This window comes from Amaranthus tricolor, chromosome 3 (genome assembly GCF_026212465.1).
Source record: "Amaranthus tricolor cultivar Red isolate AtriRed21 chromosome 3, ASM2621246v1, whole genome shotgun sequence".
In the NCBI taxonomy this organism is placed as follows: Eukaryota; Viridiplantae; Streptophyta; class Magnoliopsida; order Caryophyllales; family Amaranthaceae; genus Amaranthus; species Amaranthus tricolor.
Window position 1 is genome coordinate 20,825,491 of NC_080049.1, and position 16,957 is coordinate 20,842,447.

The 16,957-nt window shown below is 30.8% G+C and overlaps 1 protein-coding gene across 1 annotated transcript; it reads right to left on the bottom strand.

Moving 5' to 3' along the window:
• Positions 1–9,731: 9,731 nt before the first annotated feature.
• LOC130809268 (cinnamoyl-CoA reductase CAD2-like) lies at positions 9,732–16,124 on the bottom strand. Its single transcript, XM_057674969.1, has 6 exons — positions 15,818–16,124; positions 13,769–13,944; positions 11,916–12,101; positions 11,035–11,197; positions 10,715–10,901; positions 9,732–10,162 (listed from the first exon to the last, which is right to left on the bottom strand). The coding sequence occupies exons 1-6, from the start codon at positions 15,927–15,929 to the stop codon at positions 9,973–9,975; spliced, it is 1,014 nt and encodes a 337-aa protein (XP_057530952.1). The 5' UTR covers positions 15,930–16,124; the 3' UTR covers positions 9,732–9,972.
• Positions 16,125–16,957: the final 833 nt, after the last annotated feature.

Sequence of the window (16,957 nt, forward strand, 5' to 3'; positions counted from 1 at the left end):
AACACAAATTAGACAAGCAAAACAACTGAATAGCAATCATGTATGATGTATCAGTTCCACAGTGGATATTAGCAAGCTTGTTTTCTTGTGGTTGATTAAAGATTTTATATCTCATTATACTTTAATTGATGTACCCTCAAAACCTAAAGTTTACACAACGAAATTAGTTACCAAGATTAAATATCACACTATTGAACGAGAAAAATTAATCAGAAGTAGTAAATATGTATCATTAAACCTTATGACATTATATGGCACTCGAGGCTCCTCTAATGCAATTGTAGTTTGTAGGATAATCTTGATTGAGAAATAAACTCTAAAAAGCTATTTGTAAGTATTTCAAAGAAACACATTTTCTATAGGAACAAATGTAAAGAGCATAGATATTTATAAGCTACCGAACAAAGGAACTTCCTACGGCGATTAACAGCTTCTATAAAACTCATGAAAAAAATATAATAATAAATATATAGTAATTTGAACATCAGGTTTGTGATAATTGAACTCAATAACACTTTATAACCCTATCAATCCATAATAAAAAATTTTAAAAGTTGATATTAAACAATAAGATAAACAAAAGAAAAGACATCAAACAAGTCTCAGCTAGCATCTTGATCAAAGCAATAAACCAACATAAAATATAGGTCCCTAAATAATATTGAGTTATGCTTGTCCAAAACAAACATTTATAAAAGCCTTTATCATAGTGATAGGTTTTCCCAAGTAGGGTGTTAATAATTGGTTTAGGTTCAATATAGTAAATTTTGGAAATTCACATGTTTATTTGGTTATTCTCAATAAAATCATCACAAGGGTTTTAGGTTTTTAAAGCAAAGTGATAGGATTTAGATAAAGTGTTTATCATCTATCAACCAAGCATTACAAGAGTTGTAATTAATAAAAGAGTTTACTTACCTTCATGAAATAATAATATTCATAAGGGACAATTTAAAACGAATAACATGTTTTATGGCTTTTATTAATTTAAAATTTTTAAGAATAACTTAAAAATCATATTTTGATAAATATAATGAATTTTGCATACCTTTATATTGTAGATATCATGTTTGGTAAGAATAGCAACACTTCACTTATGAATCTGGGTTCAGTATTTAAGAGAATAAACTAAACGAGAAACATTTCCTTGATTTGGATACAAACTTAAGAATCATTATAAGGTTTCCCAACCCTAACTACTACCTCTACGAATGCGAAAAAAACAATTCATAAGGTTATTTCTGAAAGATCAATAATTGTTACTTGTCTTTTGTTAGCTTCCATGGACTTAAGCCTTTAAACGAGGTTAATGGATGCTTATAATTTCATCTAACAATTGAAACCCATGTTTCGATTGCAAGCTAGATTGAGAGGTATGAAACTCATAAGGCTATTCTTGAGTGTGAGTTATGATTGTTCATTTTGAAAATATAGAACGACTAGGCTTTCCTTATAGCCAAGAGTTAGCTACATACATCATATGACACTCTCATTATTGTGGGTTTAAGAATTTTAGGTTGAAATTTCACATGAACGGAATGGAGAAAAGCCTTGATGAATTTCATGAGATGCTTATTACTGCTAAGCAAAATATACAAGTTGAACATAAGAAGGAAGTTCTTGTAGTTCAAAAGGTAAAAAGGGTTTAAGAAGCATGGGGCTAGCAAAAAGAAGCAATAAACGGAAAATAAGTTGTTGTTTCCAAATCTTCTAAAAAGCCAAAGGTTGTTGGAAAGCCAAAAGTGGTTGCGCATAGCGAGTGCCTTCTATGATGATAAGATCGATCATTGGAAGAGAAATTTCATCAAGTACTTAATTGATAAGAAGACTGTTGCTTCTACTTTAGATATTTATCTTATAGAAGTTAATTATGCAAAAACTAATTTATAGATGTTTGATAATGGTTGTGCTTTTGAAATTTGTACAAATATGCAGGGACTAACAAGGAGTAGGAAGTTGGCTAAAAGAAAGGTTGAAATACGTGTTGCGAACGCTGCAAAAGTCTCAGCTGCAAGAGTTGGGACTTATAGTCTACTTTTACCTTTAGGACTAATATTAGTACTCCAATAAATGTTATTATGTTCCATATATTAATAAAAACATCATTTTTATACATGAGTTGGATAACGTAGCATATTCATTTATAATAAAGAATGATCGTTTCTCTATTTATATGAATGATATGTTTTATACCAGTGTCATATTTCTAATGCATTATATTTAGTCATTGAAGAGAATAACTTTCTTAACATAGAAAGCGTGACACATTGAACATATGATAAAAACAAACTTATATATAGCATTGTTTTTTAGGCCATATCAACTCAAATTGCATTTAGAAGTTACATAAAGATGATAGACTTCTACCATCCTTTCATTATAAATCATATGATGTCTTTGAATCTTGTTTGATAGAAAAAAAAGACAAGATCACCCTTTACTGAAAATGTGAAAGAGCAAATAAACTCTTAAGTCTAGTACAAACAAATGTTTGTTAACCAATGAGTACAAAACTAGGGGTAGTCACAATTACCTCATAACCTTCACTAGTAATTTAAGTAGATTTATACTCACTTAATGAAACATATAAGTCAGAATCATTTGAAATGTTCAAAGAGTTACTAAGAGAAGTTGAGACCTAAAAGCATTATTTTCAGATCATGGTGGTGATAATTTGAGCCAAGACTTCATTGATGATTTGAAAAGTTATGGAATTCTCTTACGAACTCCACCTAGAACACCTTAGTTGAATGGTGTGTCTGAGAGGAGAGATTGAACAATATTAAATATGGTATGATTAGAGTTGTTCATGTGCGGGTCACCCGCTAGGCTTGACCCTCTCGACTCAAAAAATGAGCGGTCGTGGACAACGTTTTTAAATAAATTAGACGGGTAATACTCGCCTGTCAAAATAAATGGGCGAGTTGGAACTTATAGTCTACTTTACCTTTAGAACTAATATTAGCACTCTAATAAATGTTATTATGTTCCAAGTATTAATAAAAACATCATTTCTATACATGAGCTGGATATGGTAGCATATTCATTTATAATAAAGAATGATTGTTTCTCTATTTATATGAATGATATGTTTTATGCCAGTGTCATATTTTTAATGCATTATATTTACTCAATGAAGAGAATTACTTTCTTAACATAGAAAGCAAGACACATTGAACATATGATAAAAACAAACTTATATATGGCATTGTTTTTTAGGTCATATCAACTCAAATTGCATTTAGAAGTTACATAAAGATGATAGACTTCTACCATCTTTTCATTATGAATCATATGATGTCACTGAATCTTGTTTGATAGAAAAACTGACAAGATCACCTGTTACTGGAAATATGAAAGAGTAAATAAACACTTAAGTCTAATACAAACAGATGTTTGTTAACCAATGAGTACAAAACTAAGGGTAGTCACAATTACCTCATAACCTTCATTAGTGATTTAAGTAGATTTATACTCACTTAATGAAACATATAAGTCAGAATCATTTGAAATGTTCAAAGAGTTCCAAAGAGAAGTTGAGAGCAACTTAGTAAGACAATAAAAGCATTATATTTAGATCGTGGTAGTAATAATTTGAGCCAGGACTTCATTGATGATTTGAAAAGTTGTGGGATTCTCTTACGAACTCCACCTAGAACACCTTAGTTGAATGGTGTGTCTGAGAGGAAAGATTGAACCCTATTAAATATGGTATTAAATATGGTATGATTAGAGTTGTTCATGCGCCGGTCACCCACCAGGCTTGACCTCTCGACTCAAAAAATGAGCGGTCGTGGACAATGTCTTTAAATAAATTAGACGGGTAATACCCGCCTTGGAACTTATAGTCTACTTTTACCTTTAGGACTAATATTAGTACTCTAATAAATGTTATTATGTTCCAAGTATTAATAAAAACTTCATTTCTATATATGAGTTGCATATGGTAGCATATTCATTTATAATAAAGAATGATTGTTTCTCTATTTATATGAATGATATTTTTATGCCAGTGTCATATTTCTAATGTAAAATATTTAGTCAATGAAGAGATTAACTTTCTTAACATAGAAAGCAAGACACATTGAACATATGATAAAAAAATAAAAAAATTAAAAAACTTATATATTGCATTGTTTTTTAGGCCATATCAACTCAAATTGCATTTAGAAGTTACATAAAGATGATAGACTTCTACCATCTTTTCATTATGAATCATATGATGTCTTTGAATCTTGTTTGATAGAAAAAATGACAAGATCACCCTTTACTGGGAAAGTGAAAGAGCAAATAAGCTCTTAAGTCTAATACATACAGTTGTTTGTTAACCAATGAGTACAAAACTAGGGGTAGTCACAATTACCTCATAACCTTCACTAGTGATTTAAGTAGATTTATACTCACTTAATAAAACATATAAGTCAGAATCATTTGAAATTTTCAAAGAGTTCCAAAGAGAATTTGAGAACCAACTTATTAAGACAATAAAAGCATTATGTTCAGATCGTGGTGGTGATTATCATGACTTCATTAATGATTTGAAAAGTTGTGGGATTCTCTTACGAACTCCACCTAGAACACCTTAGTTGAATAGTGTGTCTGAGAAGAGAGATTGAACCCTATTAAATATGGTATGATTAGAGTTGTTCATGGGCGGGTCACTCGCCAAGTTTGACCCTCTCGACTCAAAAAATGAGCGGGCATGGACAACGTCTTTTAAAAAATTAGACGAGTAATACCCGCCTGTCAAAATAAATAGGCGAGCAAAATACAAAAAAATTGGACTGGTAATACCCTTATTAAAGATGTATACATAAAATAAATGGACGAGTAAAACTCTAAAGAAAATTAGACGGGTAATACCGTAATTAAAGATGTTTCCATTGAATCCAATTGTAATTTGCTTAAGTTTACTAGAAACTGTATATTTCTCTTAATTTAGTATAATTATGACTAGTTTAGACTCCCTCCAATTAAGAGGAAAATGTCCTATTTCCTTTCTGGGTAAGTTTACCTCAAATGTCTCATTTCTAATTAAAGGACCCAATATTTACCAACCCTTAAAATTCCACTTTAACTCAAAAAGTACCTCTTTTTACCAATTTACCCTTAAAATCATATGTCATCTACTATTTAGAGTGGTCTCAACCCTTTTTTAATATTTGTGCCAAACCAATATAGGACATAAGGTGCGAATTGAAGGGAGTATATTTTTATGAAATATTTATAGGTGGTTAGTGATTATAATGTAAAATAAGTTTCGATCAGAGTGATCCTAATAAAAGATGTTTCCATTGAATATCACTATGTAGATAAAGACATTTTATCTCATTTCTAACTCGTTAATGTCATTTTTTTGTCTTAAGTTATGAACTGACAATAAAGAAATTGGAGATATAGTTATTAACTTAATTATTAAATTAAAAACTCTTTTTCACGCAGTCCTACTCGTTACGAAAGAGAGCAGGTAGCAGCAAATAAATTAAGTATGCTAAAGCGAGCAAACTTTTGAAATTTTAAGCCTGCGGGTAGGTTTTTAGGAGCAAGCCTAGTCTACTACTTGCCTAAATCCACCTACGAACACCTCTAGGTATGATTTATAAAGAGTCTTGCTAACCTTCTAGTGGCTTCTGGGGATCTGCTTTCGATACTGATATTTTTACACCAAACATGACTACATCTAAAGCAATAGATTTGACTACATATGAATTATGGAGAGGAAAAGTTCATAATCTTTATTTTCTACGTGTTTTTTCCGATGCTTATGTACGTAAAACGTTTATAATTAGGCAAACTCGCTCCCAAAGCAGACAAATATTTCTTCGTAGGTTATCCTAAAGAAACACGGGGCTATTACTTCTACAACAGTCATGAGAAATAAATGTTTGCTGCTACGGATGGTACTTTCTTAGAAAAGGACTTCATTTCTAAGAAGGTAAGTGGCAGTAATATCTTTCTCGAAGAAATTTGGGGCTATTACTTCTACAACAGTCATTAGAAATAAATGTTTGCTGCTACGGATGGTACTTTCTTAGAAAAGGACTTCATTTCTGAGAAGGTAAGTGGCAGTAATATCTTTCTTGAAAAAATTCGAAAGCCACAACAAATAGATGTGGATCTCTCCACATCAGAAGTAGAAGTACTTATGCAATTGCCTATGGATGAGAAAATTTATCATATGCATGATACTTTTTGACTTTTATGCTGGAAGAAGTGATTCCATCACTGCCTCCTTCTGTTCCATTTAAACCTAGTTCAAGTGAAAATTCTCAAACTATTGAGAAGAAAATTTTTCCTATTGCTAACTCACGTAGGTCTAGTAGACTAAGAATCTCATCAAAGATGTATGTAGATTTCTTGTTGCTTAAAGTTTTGAAAATATGATTTTAGAGGACTAAGAACCTACTAAGTACAAACATGCCTTGGTGAGTAAAAACATTAATAAATGGCTTGGAACCATCAATTTTGAAAGGGAATCTATGACTGAAAATCAAGTACGGGAGTTAGTTGATTTTCCTAAACACTTATTAGTTACAAATGGGTTTTTAAATTGAAAACAAAAAGGATAAAATCATTAGCATTTTTAAGGCATGGTTAGCGGAAAATGCTTACAAACAAGTTTATGGTATTCATTATGATGAAACCTTTTCACCAGTAGCAATGATTAAATTCATTCGGATATACTTATCGATTATCGCCTTCTGGTGATTATGAGATTTGGAAAATGGATGTAAAAACCACTTTCTTAAATGGTTTCTTGGAAGTGGATATGTATATGACACAACCAAAAGGTTTATAATTAGGATCAAAAACTATCCTAAGAAAGTATCCAAGCTTAATCATTTATGGATTGAAGCAAGCATCTCAGAGTTAGAATCTTTAATCTCATAAGGCAATTAAAAAGTTTGGTTTTCTTAAAAATGGAAATGAACCTTGTGTTTACAAAAATTTTAGTGGGAGTAGCATTGCCTTCTTGGTTTTATACATTGATAACATATTACTCAAAGGAAAGGATATCTCCCATGCTTGACTAAGTCAAAGAATGACTAAAGAATTTTTTCTATGAAAGAACTTGGAGAAATTGAGTATATTTGGGGATCAAGATCTACAGAGATAGGTCTAGAAGATTGATTGGACTTAGTCAAAGAACATATATGAAAAAGGTTCTTACAAAGTTCATGTTGGAAAACTCAAAAAGAGGTTTTCTCCCCATGCAACATGGTTTGTCTCTAAGAATGACTCAATAATGTCTTTCGGACATTGATGAGATTATGCGAATGATAGTGTATCTTTTGCTTTAGCAATATGGTTAAATATGTATGCCATGAGTTGTACTTGGCCAAATGTCTCATATGCTTTAAGTATGTGTAGTAGATACCAATCAAATCTAGGTGATGGTCATTGGAATACAACTAAGAATATCCTAAAATACATTAGAAGAACTAAGGATCATTTCTTAGTGTATGAAGGAGAAAGTGAACTAAGCGTTGAAGGTTACACTAATGCAAGTTTCCAAAAAGACAAAGATGACTTCCGATTCCAATCAGGTTTCCTTTTTTTTTGAATGGAAGGGCTTTGAGCTGGAAACGTTCAAAGCAAAACACAATAGTTGATTCTACAACAAAGGCTGAATATATTGTTGCAGTTGATGAGGAGGTAATATGAATGAAAAAATTCATTTCACTTCTAGGAGTAGTACCAAGTGTTGAAAATGTGATTGCTTTGCATTGTGATAATCAAGGTGTCATCACTCAAAGTGAGGAAACAACATCACATTTCAAGTCCAAACACTTTCACCAGATGTTTTACATCATTTGTGAGATTGTTCGTCGAAAGGATGTAAATATTTGTAAAGTTCGTACGGATAATAATATTGTAGATTCAATGACAAAACCTTTATCTCAATCCAAGCATGAGAGTCATATTAGTCTTTGGGGCTTAAGCATATAGGAGAATGGCTTTATTTGTGTACTGTATTTCTAAAACTTAATCAAAAATATGAAGGCATTTGGTTTTGTTTGTTTATGTTTATCAAAAAATGTGATTGTTCATATTTAATTATGTTTGGTGTTAAATAAAATGTCCAAAGTATTTGATAACATTCAATAGCTTTATCAAATACGTGATTTGAGAATGATACCCTATAAATAAAATAAAATTATTAAATTTAAAGTACTATATATCCCTAGTTCAAATCATTAAGTTGGACATAAATGATTTTTTAAAGGACTAATTTCTAAGCTGATATATAGTGCAATTTCATGGGCTATAAGGAAATAGAGTTGTCTAGTCGTTTACATAGATATATATAGTGATACATATTGGATAAACCTTCTTGATGTTCTTCAATAATTTGTTAGACGAATTTCATTGTTATATTTAGTGGATTTCTTTGACATGATTATGAAACTATCTGCATTTAATAATTAGTATGCTTTGACATTCTCAAACGTCGTGTCGTAAAAAGAGGTTATAAAGGGAATGCTCAAGTTTTCTAAAAGTTAAGTTGGAGTTTTGATTATACAAGATTGGATAAGTCCTCATATTAATTAGGATTGGTGTCTTTGGCCTCTTGAAGAGTAAAAACTGAAAAATACATGGTCATGCTCAAATAGATTAAAGAGTTTATCATTTGTTTCTACAGTTCATACTCAGATTTCGAGAAATAAATTTGCACATTAGTATAGATAACGTGAGTCGTCATTATACTATTAAATTTTGACATTAAGCGACTTAAGGAATTTAAGGTTACACACTTGTTCTAGGAAAAGTGGGAGATTGAAAGAAATAAACGTCGGAAGAATCACAGTGTAACAACTAAAATATAAATTATATAAATTATAGAGATTAATAGATTCGATTATATTAGGTGATGATAGTGTTTTTTTGAAACCAACTTTGATTTGTACATTAATGAGATAAACTGCTACTATAATCGAGTCCTATAAGGTCACACATAAAAGTTATGGATTTGATAAAAACAGTACCATCATTAGATGCTCTTTGGACTATATAGTGTAGCAGTTACTAGTATGGTTTGATCAGGTGTTTTAATTAGGAATTAAAACACAAATTTAATCATATTGATTTTACATGTATATGTTACATATAAAATGCAAATGAAAGGTTGACGCATTTGTGCATATATAAATGCACTTTGCTAAATCTCTATCTTTCTCCATCTAAAAAGTAATAAGAATAGTAGTTTTTCTTATTCCGTACTAGCATACCTAGTGATCCAATTGGTGTTTGTGGACCAAATTTGAAGAAAGACACTTGACATTATGGTTATGCAATACTATCTTTTGAGGATATCACATTACAAGGGTATGATTCTTTCATATACTATATTCGTATTACTATATGCATGAAATCCTGTTTTAGATGTAAATTAAAAGGTTTCTTGTAATTTTTCTTTACGCGTCTAAATTCCTACAAATATTTCATTATCTGCTAGCTTCATTTTATTTGAGTAATCTCAAAGGCCTGCAGACTTTACCCTTCAATGGTAGTAGGAATGTAGACGATTCTTTATTTTCTAATTTTTTTTTAAAATCACCTGTTTTACAAATCATTAATTACCTTGCGCATTCTAAGCAAATAGCCCTAACATTTATATTATTTAGGATTTAGTTAAAAAGTTGAAATTATAATAGAAAAATCACTAAAACATTATATTTGGACAGTTTTTTCATATATATCCTAATAAGGATCAATTAGTTGTTTGGAAGTTGACAAATAAACTTTTCCTTTATAAAAAGGGTAATTTTGTAGGATGAGGTATATACCAAATTATACGTACATCAAATTAATTCTAACATTTGATCACATTACATAAGCCTGATGAAGCATCTCATTCACTTTACATTATTGACATCATCAAGATCTTCATATGGATATGGGGGGTGCCACCGTGCCAGGCTTACAAATAATTAGAACATGAAAATAATAATTAGGGAGGTTCTCAAGAATTTATTGGGCACTCTTACTAGATTTTGGAAGTTCATAATTTCCAGATGAAGATATATATCCTCCTTTAATTAAACTTTCAATAGAATCCTTGATGATCTCCTCTATTGGAGTAAACTGCAAACCCAAGTCCATTAGCTTCTTCCCTGCATTTTGTTTTCTTAGCAATCCAGGTTGTGTGTCTTTTGGGAACCTATGCAAAATCAATAAGGTAAACTAAATGATTTTTGAAATGATTATATTTGATTATTTTATGTGCGACTTCTTATTTATGAAAATTTGCAAACGATGTTTACAATGAAATTCAATTAAAAAAATTTGTTTCATTATTATTACAAGTGCAATGTAGATGATGTTTGAAGTACAATTATATCCAATCTATTTATCATGACCAGTGCAAGATTATGTAATTCGACTCTTTAAATTCTATCTAAATGAGAGTCACTCGACATTAAGAGAATGACATGTACTATTTACTTTAACTTCAATTTAAGATAAGTTTGTCATTAAATTTGTATACAATAAGACCAGCACAAGTGGAGAGTTAATATCACACAAATCCAATGAAGTTTCATCCTAACATCAATTGATAAAAAGAGGAATAACCTGTCAAGCATATATGTTTGTTAACCTCTTTCGAATTCTTCGATAAGTGATCAGTTATTTGTCTAACAATTCTTAATTAAATTCAATAGTAAGTTCTAATCTCAAAAACAAGGTCTAAGAGACGAAAGAAAAAACGTACCTAGGGACATTATATTGTGGATAAAGCTGAGCAACCTTAGCAGCTAAATCACTGAAATGAGAGATATCTTTACAGCACAAGTGTCGTCCTGCTGCCGATTTGTTCTCATACAGCAATATATGTGCCATGGCTACATCTTTAACATGTACGCATCCCATATACATGTCTTGATACGTTTCGGTGCTTCCTACAAAATCATTACGTATTACATTTTGTTACCTAACTACTATATTGGGTAATGTTTAAGTTTAAAACTAACGCTTCACTGATAATGAGCTAGAAGAATGAATCTGAATTAGGGTTTGATGTAGCAGTAATACCTTGAAGGAGGCCAAGCATTACGGCCATGCTTGCACTTAAAACAGGCGGAAGAACAGGGCCTAAGACAGCTGCCGGATTGACAACCACCAGTTCAATTCCTTTCTCTCCGGCTACTTTCCAAGCGGCTTTCTCGGCACACAATTTTGACACTGGATACCATAACTACAACATATAGATAATAAATAGCCAGGAATTGAATATGTTTTAAATTGGGTCTATGTAATCTAATGCACCCTGAAAAATTGATTTTCAGTTTTGGCTCTTTAATGATTTTCATTAATTCTTCCTAGTGTTATCCCTTTATCGATATGTCAAATTCATTGTCAATGTATTTCTAAATTTATTTGGATTGAATTAAGACTTATATAATGCCTATGGACTAATTACAAATTTTAACATAAATTCTTGTACAAGACGACCTCACTGAGACGCGTCTCGTATATGTGTAATGGGTTAATAGCCTCATAATACAAATTATTAGCATATGGACTTCTTGTTTTGTGGTTATTCATCGAGAGACGCTCACTTAGCAAGAATAGCTCAACCTTTAAAATGCAAAAAAGTTTAAGTAGGCATAATTAAATCCAGACCCATTTAGAATCCTATCTAGATTTAGGTCCAAAATTTTCATACCAAGAGATCGAGTTCGAGTTCAAGTATAGATCGGCCTGAGTTAGTTGGACCCGACCCATGACAATCAAATGAAAATCATATAGTAAAGTGATTACATTTAACTATATACTTCAAACATTTTAGTCGAAAGCATGTAGTAAGGCGAGAGCTCTTTATGGCATGAATTGGAAGTATTATCTCCATGTTATTCTATAATAGGAACTTGACCAACATGAAAGTAAAAGGTAATAAAGCAAAGATATGTTACCCCTTTACTCCTACAGTAGTCCTCGTCAGTCCAGCAGGCTTCAGATTTGGGCACATCAGCTGGCCAACAGGGGCTGGGAATGATAGCTGCGCTCGAGGAGGTCACCACCACCCGTTCAATACCAGCCTCCTCTGCTGCCGTTATTACATTTATGGTTCCTTCTATTGCTGGCTCCAACAACTCCTTCTGCATTGTGTTAAATTCTCAACTTAAAACTCATACTTAGGGAACAACCTCTACTAATATAAGAATTTTTATTTAATATTATATTATGACTCCTATCTGTTAAGTTTGTTCTAAATATCATTTTGGTATGTTCATTAAATTTGCTACATTTACTATTTATACACGATTTAAGAATATTCATCAATCTTTGTGTGATTTAACTACTTTTTTTTAACTAATTACTATACTTATTTGTTTCTCAATTTTTGATTTTTAGTCTCAAATATTTACCAAAATATCGTACCACCGTTTTTTGGGTTATAAATTACTTCTACAAGAATGCTTTTGATTGAACTAACAAGTTATCTAAGCTTACTCCATCTTCAATAAAGGCTTCAAATGCATTTGTATTGAATTTGAGGAACTGATGATCAGTATAACATTTTGTTAAGCTATTAAGTTGTGTTCACTTATGCCTCCATCTAAACGGAGTTTAAGATGCTTACAACTTGCCCTTATACATACAAAGAAATTGTTTAACTTTTATGAGCAAACATTATTTGCAATTTAACACAAATTTAACATGACAAATTGCCAAAGTTTATTTTTATTTGAAAATAAAGAATTACAATTTTTAGTTTTCCATTGAAAATGGACACCTAAACATCATTCTTAAAATTACTTTATTTTATTTTATTTTAAAATGCATTTTTAAGCATTTATTAATTTAAACAATTATTGTAATTTGTACTTCATATATAAAATTTAATGCAATTCAATAGTACTTCATTGTTTACTAATATTGTTCTAATAGAAAGAAAGAAGTATTCCTCTGTCCAAAATGAATTCTTTTATTCCAAATGGAGGAAGCTGTTGAGTCAAGCTCCAAATCTCACCTTGATGGAAGTTAGTTCGATCACCATGTTGCTTACTCTTTGGCTTGCACGTTTGAGAACGAAGTTGTAAGTGCAAAGAAGTATCGGAGCTTATGTTTTAGGTCAATCAATGAAGTGATTGATGGTGATGATTTGGGGCGTCTTAATGAAGCCAAGACACGAAGAATGGGGGGCATTAAAGAGAGTTCGATAGGTTGAGCATGTATGGCTCGATCGAGCCTTAATGCAGCAGCAAATCAGTGAGTTCTGGACTTACGCTCGACTGGTCGAGTGCCAGCTGCTCGGGTCGAGCAACGTCTAGCCGGTGCTTAACGCGGGTTTTTATTTTAAGTCACGGTTTTTGTAGGCTTTTAAGCTTTTTGTCCTAGGCTTATCTAATGTGTTTTATGACTATATAAGGAGTCTTAGAGCATCATTAGGGTTATGTGAGAGTAAAGCTAATACACTAGAAGCAACTAGGGTTTATCCAAGAGAGTTCTTCATTGTATTAGTGAGTTTGTGAGAGACTACCATTAAAGGTGAGGTCTTTGCTTTGGGAGATTGTTCTTGAAGCTTGTAAGGTGAGTCATTAATGTATTGTTGAGTATATTAATGATAAGAAACTTGCTTTGAGGGGGAGGTATCCTTAGATACCTCATATTTCTTGTGTGTTTGCCATTGATGTTTGGTGCTCTGTTTTGATTGTTTTCTTTACACTTTGTTTTTGTGTTTGTTTCTTCACCATTGCCATAGCCTATTCACAACAAAAGCAAATAGAAGTCTACCTAAGAAATTAAGTGGAATACCATTTACCTCAGGGTGTTCAACTTGGGTAATGATATTAGGAGAAGCTACATGGAATACACCATGAGTACCCTTGACAACAGCTAAAATAGATGGGTAGTTAAGTAGATCCATTTCAAATAGCTTCAACCTCTCTTCATCTATTCTTTCAAGTGCCATTAGATGTTCTGTTTCCTTCTTTTCATCTGTTATTCACACCCCAAAACAAAAAAAAATATATATAATAAGCAAGAGTTATATCATATCATATGATACTATTTCTTTATCTGAGAATAAGATAGGAGAATTATGGAATGTAGGCGGGTAAAATTATATATGTTTTGAACCGCATTCATATGGAACATATAGGGGTGTAAAATTTTGGGTAGTGGTGGTTATTAGTATGAAAAGACTTATTTTTCATAGGTAGTGGGTAGATGGTGGGTATAACGTCTCAATGGTCCCGCCTTACTACTTTATAATTTATATCAATTCTGTATATTTAATTAAAATCTATTGAGTTAAAATTCAAGATATTAAATTTTATTACATTATAGAGTTTAAATAAACTTAGATATGCAATTAAATTTTTAAGGAATTTCTATAGCATATAATGCATATATGGACTGAATGAGAGACACTGGCGGATTTAGGGTTCAAACTCCCTAGGAGCACCAACATATGGATGAAAGTTTGCAAAAATTTCAGCAGAATTTTGTTTGCAAAATGAATAATTAAATATTTTTCATTCCTCCATGACATGTACGAACACAATAATTTTATTACATTTTAAATTGGTTCGTTTTCAATTATATGACATTTGAATAGAATATAAGGGAGTATTATAACCATTTATTTATTATTCAAGTAGAGTATTTTGGATTAATCTACTTGTTGTGCGCTAACCTTTTTAACCTTGTGAGCAATGCTTAATTCTAATCGCCTACAAAATGAATTTAGTATATCTCTTGTTTATTTTGATTTTTTAAGCCTACTCGCAAATAAAAAGATTATACTCATACCACAAATCACTGGCGGAGACCGGCACATTTGTGTCTATAGGTGATTTGATCCAACTTAATTCTTCATTTTTTAAAATTTAGGTATATTTACTATCAATAGTAAAGAAAAAAAAAACAAAAAAAGCTATTATTTTGAACTCACTTGACATAGATATAGATAACTTAAAAGTAATTTATGAGGTTTAATTATATTAGAAGTGTCCATCCGGATGTTTGACCGGGTCTCACATATAATAACTTGAGTCGATTTAATCTGATTGATTTTTAAAATCCAAGTTATTCGGATCAAATCAAGTTGGGTTATACTCAATTTCACTTAATCAAATAATTTTCGACAACTTTATGTACTATATCATAGTGACATTTATTAAACAAGTTGAATGAGTATAATATACAATAGGCTATGATGTTTTTTGTTTTAATTAGGTACATTATATTCATTGGGCAAATATAAATTAGTGCTATTTTTTTATTATATACTCCCTCACATTCACTTTTAAATGTCCCATTTAATTTTAGCACGTTTATCAATGCATATTTTCAATCTTAAACATCTTTAATTGTTTTTGAGTAAAAATTATAATAAGTAAATATTAATAAATTTTACAATAAGACGAATCAAACAAAATCTCACTTGATCATGTTTTAACTTATAGATTAAAAACAACATATAATAAAAGAAATTAATAAACAATGTTGAAAAACGAAATGGTACATTTAAAGGGAATAGGAGGGATTATAATTTTTTTTGCCCTAATTCAAATTGAACATATATTTTTCGATAATCAAACATAATAATTGACAAATTAAATAGTAAACATTAATATTGCAATTTTTTTACTCAACATTAACTTTGTTATTAACTTTGACTTTGACATTTTGAATATATTTGATATAATGTCTAGATCCGCCACCTCAAATGATATAAAATAAAAAAATAAAAAATCAAGAAAAACGTTAATTAATATGATAGAATTAAATAAGAGTATCTGTATTTTACAAAATTTGCATATAGAAGAAATAATTAGAAAGAATTGAGGAAAGAAGAGAAGAATACTGAGGTTTTGAACAGTAGCATGAACAGTGTAGCCACGATTGAGCAGGAGCTGAACGAGACATGAACCTATGAATCCACTTGCTCCTGTAACGCACACCACCTTTTTTTTCATTGTTATACTAATATTCTCATTCTCTTAATCAATTTTTGGTTTTAGTACTTAGTTGAGTAGAAAAGAAGTAGAAGCAAATGAAATCACCATCTCCAATTTGCAAGCTCACACTTGCACTATAATACTATAACTGGTCGCTTTCCATCTTTTCAGCTAGTCATCAAATTCAAAGTTTAACCACTACCACAACCCTTAGTCATTACTTTTTTGATATTTTATAGGAGTATGTGTTTATATATTGGGTCTCTTTTATTTTATTTGCCACGTTTATATTTTTATTCCGTTTTAAATTATTTATTACAATGCTATTTTAACAAAATAAAAGTACATAAAAAATCTACTTTGCCTCTTTTATCCTATTTTAGCCTTTATAACTTTTATATTTATTCTTTTCATCTTAAAGTCACCTCATTAGTAGGGTAATATTAGTTTTTTTTATCACAGTTTATGATAATTACTTTATCGTTTATACCAAACTTGTTATGAATGTAGGCTAAAAAAATTAATTTTAAATTGCCTAAGATTAATATTGTTTGTTCATGATTGGGATCCATACTCAAAATCCAAATATTAGGTATATAAAGAAAATAAATCAATTAGTACTAAAATTTAACGAGGTTCACTTATTATGTCTATCTATTTTTAAGACCCAAAATATATTATTAATGTTGTATATTGGATGAAATTGGAGAAAAACACAAGTTAAATTAGAATGGAACAAAAGTAGAATGGTGTATCATGAAAATGATTTAGAAGTTTCGTGTGCGAGATGTGATTTGGAGAGTGTTTTCGGAGCAATTGTGCAAAACATAACTTCACTTTGCCCAATGTGATAAAACTTTCCACTCTCAAATATTCATTTATCTAAGGATGAATTGAAACTCACACCACTTTAGACAAGTAGAAGAGGAATGAATAAGGAAGAAAGATAATTGAGCATAACCAAATGATTTATGTATGTGCTCAATAGAGAAAGATTAACAACTAAAATATCAAGAGTCATAAATCTTGAGACACAAAAATTTTGG